We start from the raw sequence: 4,374 nt of genomic DNA, 5'->3' as shown, positions 1-4,374 counted from the left end.
TTAAAAGATTTTCTCAAACCCCTTTCTGTAGTGTGGGAATACAAAACAAAACAAAACCCACTAAAGCAAAAATCTTTGTTGAAAACAATGGAAATGGAGGGGAAAATCCAGAAGAATTCGAGATTCAAGAGGGTTTGTGTGTTTTGTGGCAGCAGCACTGGCAAGAGAAATTGCTATAGTGATGCTGCCATTGACTTAGCACATGAGCTGGTACCCTTGTCACCTATTCACAAACAATATTCAAGGCTTAACACTTTCTTCTTCTCTCTAACATTGTGTACTTTCTTTTCATTTTTTTTGGTATGTGCAAAGGTTGCTAGGAGGCTGGATCTTGTCTATGGTGGTGGTAGCATTGGGTTGATGGGGTTGGTTTCTAAAGCTGTTCATCATGGTGGAGGAAATGTTATTGGGTAAACGTTCATGAAAGAAACTGCTTTTTCATCGTTATGCGACTTTTTTTTTTCTTTATCCATCTCATCACATCAGCTAACCCTTGAGTATTTTTTTTTTTTTTTTTGGGCTGGGGGGGCTAATGTTCACTCTAGGATCATTCCAAGAACTTTGATGAACAAAGAGGTATTGGGAAAATCCTTTTTTTCCCGGTTTTTTGAATATTTGATTCTCGGGTGTAAATTTTGGTCCTTTAACTAATATGATGATGTTTAACAAAGATAACTGGTGAAACGGTTGGAGAAGTGAGGCCGGTAGCAGACATGCATCAAAGGAAAGCAGAAATGGCCCGCCACTCTGATTGTTTTATTGCCCTTCCAGGTCCCATATTTCTCCCTTTTTGCCCTCATCAGACACAACATTCGAGCTTTTTTGTTCTCGTTATGATCTATGCTTTTGTTCAGGTGGATATGGAACTTTGGAGGAGTTGTTAGAAGTAATCACATGGGCTCAACTGGGTATCCATGACAAGCCTGTATGTGTTGCAAACAAACCCAAATCTGTAAAAATCCTATCTTTTGGTTAAATAACTTGAGTACTTTTTGTGTTCATTGTAATGATATGAGCAGGTGGGTTTATTGAATGTTGATGGTTATTATAACTATCTTCTCACTTTCATTGACAAAGCCGTTGATGATGGCTTTATCAAGCCTTCTCAGCGCAACATCATTGTCTCAGCACCAAACGCCAAAGAACTTGTTCAAAAACTTGAGGTGGGGATGTCTTGTTTCACTCTTTTTTTTTTCTTTTTTTTTGTTTTTTGTTTCATCAAACAGTTGTTTAATTATCTTGGTTAATTTTGATTAGGAGTACGTGCCTGTGCATGATGGAGTGATAGCCAAAGCAAGCTGGGAGGTTGACAAACAACAAGCACAGCAGCAAGTGGGGTTCAAGGCTACAACTTTGCAGACTGAGGTCGCTAGCGCTCTATAAAAGAGAGACAGATATCTAAAGATGAAGAAAAAAGTTGGGGGAAAATTTATTTTAGGTCTTTTGCTTTTATCATTTTGATGCTTTGGGTCATATACCAAGTGTAGTATAATGGTATATGTAAGGTTTGAATGAATTAATGACTTGGGAGATAAAAGGAGACTAGAAAGTGACAAAAGTGGGCCTCTCTTTTTATTTTTTTGGGGATGTTAAAAGAAGCTCGAAGAAGGCAAAAAAGCTAGCTTTTTTAGGTGGGTATGAATTATGTGATCATTAAGCATTTTTAAGCTTGTACTTTGGTATCTGGAATTATGGCTAACAACAAGAAGCTTAAATCCAAAAGACAGCAGCTTTATTCTCTATCCAGATTCCAGTGTGCTTTCTTTGCGCAGCATCATGCACGATGCATTGCTTATTGCTGGTGTTATCAAGTTCTCTCTTTCCTCTGCCAGTTTTTTAAGGTACTGTCATTGATTTTGATGCTGTATGCAATTGCATCACTTTAGCAACATTCAATTTTTATGAGGCCTAGGTGTTATGGTGTATGGACTATACTCACTTTTTCTTATACCAAACTCGTGTTTGTTTTTGGTTGGACTCATGGTTGAGTGTTACCAGAGTACTGCTACAGCTCATGCTGCAGCAGGGGCCAATGAGTTTTTGAACTTTAGCTGCAGCCTGGACTTTTGTTTGCTTTGGTGCTACTGCAAAAAAGCAAATGTGGGGAGAGAGAGAGAGAGAGAGATGATGACCTGGAAAATTAGATCAAGGAAAAAAAACGGAGAGAACTGATCAATCAATGTTGAGTCAACAATCCCCAGACCAAACTTTTCATCTTTTATTATCACAAAAATAGCACATCCGTAATAGGCAAACCTTAATGGTTTTAGTAATGTTACTCAAATAATCAGTATACTACTCTGGTATGACAAAGACCTTGCTTAAGGCGAGAGTCATTTTTCACGCCCCCACTTGGCCTTTCATTGCTTAATCTATTGCCCAAAGGAAGGTTTCATATTTATTTTGTACTTGATTTGATGTGATAGTTGCTAACTAGATTTCAAAAATGGAAGTTGGTGTTGCGTTTGATATGTTGTGACAAACTTTTGAAACCCCAAATTTTCTCCTCTTTAGTCTTTTCTTACCATTTTCTCTAGTTAGTTTAGGATATCTCGCTATATCAAAACATTTGTACAATGATCTAACAAATTTCACACGCCTATTTTAATAACTTGATTTGAGGTCTTAAATTTGTCTCGAGAATCATTAACGAGTTCTTGAGTACTACTTTCTCTACTCGCTTGAAGAAACTTATATAAAGCATATGTGCCTAAGGCTACCCTCAATTAGATTTATCAACTTATGGGTTATAAAACAGAAAATTTGGGGCTTGTAATGGAAAATTGTAACAAAACATGCAACATACTTGAGAAGTTGAGATATAACATGTATAAAACATTCACCAAGTGAAAGAGAGAGGCATGAGAATTATGGGATGTCCAGGATTTTGGGGCAATGTGACAACAATTGGGGACCAGTTAAGAAATTTGTGTAGTTTTGTATGGCTTTTTAGCCTTGTGGTTGTGGCCTGGCCTCTCCTGCTAGTTGGTCCTTCCCTTTGATAAAGGCAATAATGACACAGAGAGTGCCGCCCCTTGAAAGCTTTTATCATCTCTTATGATTATAGGTCAACTGGCCGAAGGGCAGGCGGTCGTTTTTAACTGAATAGTAGGGACCAGCTGACCAAGCCCCATTAAATTAACGCTTTGAAATTGTGGTGTTGTATTTTTTAAAAGTATAGTTATTATAAAAAAAATTATAATTTCTTTTAAAAAAATTATAATTATAAAATAAAAATTAATAATTTAAATAAAATATAAATTTTAAATAATAATTTTGAAAAGATTATTAAATATATAATAAATTTTTTATTATACAAATAAATAATTATATCAAGATAATTTTTAAGTTACAACAACTAGTATTTAACAAATAATTTAACACTGTAATTTTTAAGTTACAACTATTAACCTCAAATGCACCCTAAACTCATTTAAAATAAGGGAGAACACAAATAATTTGTAATCATTTAGGGACAGGAACCAAGAAATATTTCTTGCAACATTTTCGAAACTTGACTTTGAGGTGCCAAGGTTACGTGAACCTGAATGTGGAACAAGTGACCTTGCTTGGAGAAAAACTTCAGAAAATTATGAGCCCAGAAAGTGGAAATATCCCCCAGTTGTTTAAAGAGAAAAAGCTTCAAACTAGAGGTCACAGATTATAAATTAGTGCAGCCTTTTTTTTTTTTGCCCCTATCTTTCGACAACGATGCGTCTAGGAAAAGCAGACACTAATTTTGAACAAATATTGAAGTGGAGTGGTACTATGTGAGTCAGAATCAAAGCCAAAAGTTATGGAACACAAAAAGGAAAACAGTTCTATTAGTCAAGGTGGTGATGATGCTCAAATAGTAGAAGCCTAAGATTCTAACCACTCAAAAGCTTTGATGATGCTCAAATAGTTTTGAAAGAATGGTTGCCTCAGACAGATTGAACGAGGGATGTAGCTAACAAATGTGAAAAGATTCAACAACAATACTGCTGCTCAGAAAGGTGAGGGAATTGGTAGCTTTCACTGTCTCTTCCATTCTTTATCTGTGCTATAACATTTTAAGTGGCATGTATCACTTGCTTGATCAGTTCAGGATCTTTCAATCCAACAAGTCAACGACAAAGCCACTAATCCAAACCACCCCACAGGCGCCTACCCAAACCCATCTCCTATTAATTTCACCACTCAATTTGTTTTGGCCATCTTTTATTTCACCACTAAATTTATTTTAAAATAAACTTAATTTAACAGATATATCCTTATATTATAAAATGGACAAATTCTTACCCCCCCCCCCCCCCCCCACCCCCAAAAAAAAGGGCGGGGGGTTTTTTTTAAAATATTTTCCTCCCAAATTTTTGGAAAAATTTTGGGGTTTTT

The 4,374-nt window shown here is 36.1% G+C and overlaps 1 protein-coding gene across 1 annotated transcript; it reads left to right on the top strand.

Annotated features, from left to right (window-relative positions):
* On the top strand, positions 1 to 1,740 carry LOC18034215 (cytokinin riboside 5'-monophosphate phosphoribohydrolase LOG5). The gene is made up of 7 exons (XM_006422415.2): positions 1 to 210; positions 313 to 410; positions 546 to 576; positions 672 to 771; positions 855 to 925; positions 1,020 to 1,163; positions 1,258 to 1,740. The coding sequence occupies exons 1-7, from the start codon at positions 88 to 90 to the stop codon at positions 1,381 to 1,383; spliced, it is 693 nt and encodes a 230-aa protein (XP_006422478.1). The 5' UTR covers positions 1 to 87; the 3' UTR covers positions 1,384 to 1,740.
* The last annotated feature ends 2,634 nt before the right edge of the window (positions 1,741 to 4,374 follow it).

Source organism: Citrus clementina, unplaced genomic scaffold, assembly GCF_000493195.1.
Source record: "Citrus clementina cultivar Clemenules unplaced genomic scaffold, Citrus_clementina_v1.0 scaffold_8, whole genome shotgun sequence".
NCBI classification, from domain to species: Eukaryota; Viridiplantae; Streptophyta; class Magnoliopsida; order Sapindales; family Rutaceae; genus Citrus; species Citrus x clementina.
The sequence above is the reverse complement of the archived record's forward strand: the minus strand, read 5'-3'. Positions and strand labels throughout refer to the sequence as shown.

Bases quoted from the DNA above. Each gene is read 5' to 3' on its own strand.
- LOC18034215 (XM_006422415.2), top strand. From the start codon at position 88: ATGGAAATGGAGGGGAAAATCCAGAAGAATTCGAGATTCAAGAGGGTT. The intron at 772-854 runs GTCCCATATTTC...GCTTTTGTTCAG, and splicing joins TTGTTTTATTGCCCTTCCAG to GTGGATATGGAACTTTGGAG. The intron at 1,164-1,257 runs GTGGGGATGTCT...AATTTTGATTAG, and splicing joins AACTTGTTCAAAAACTTGAG to GAGTACGTGCCTGTGCATGA.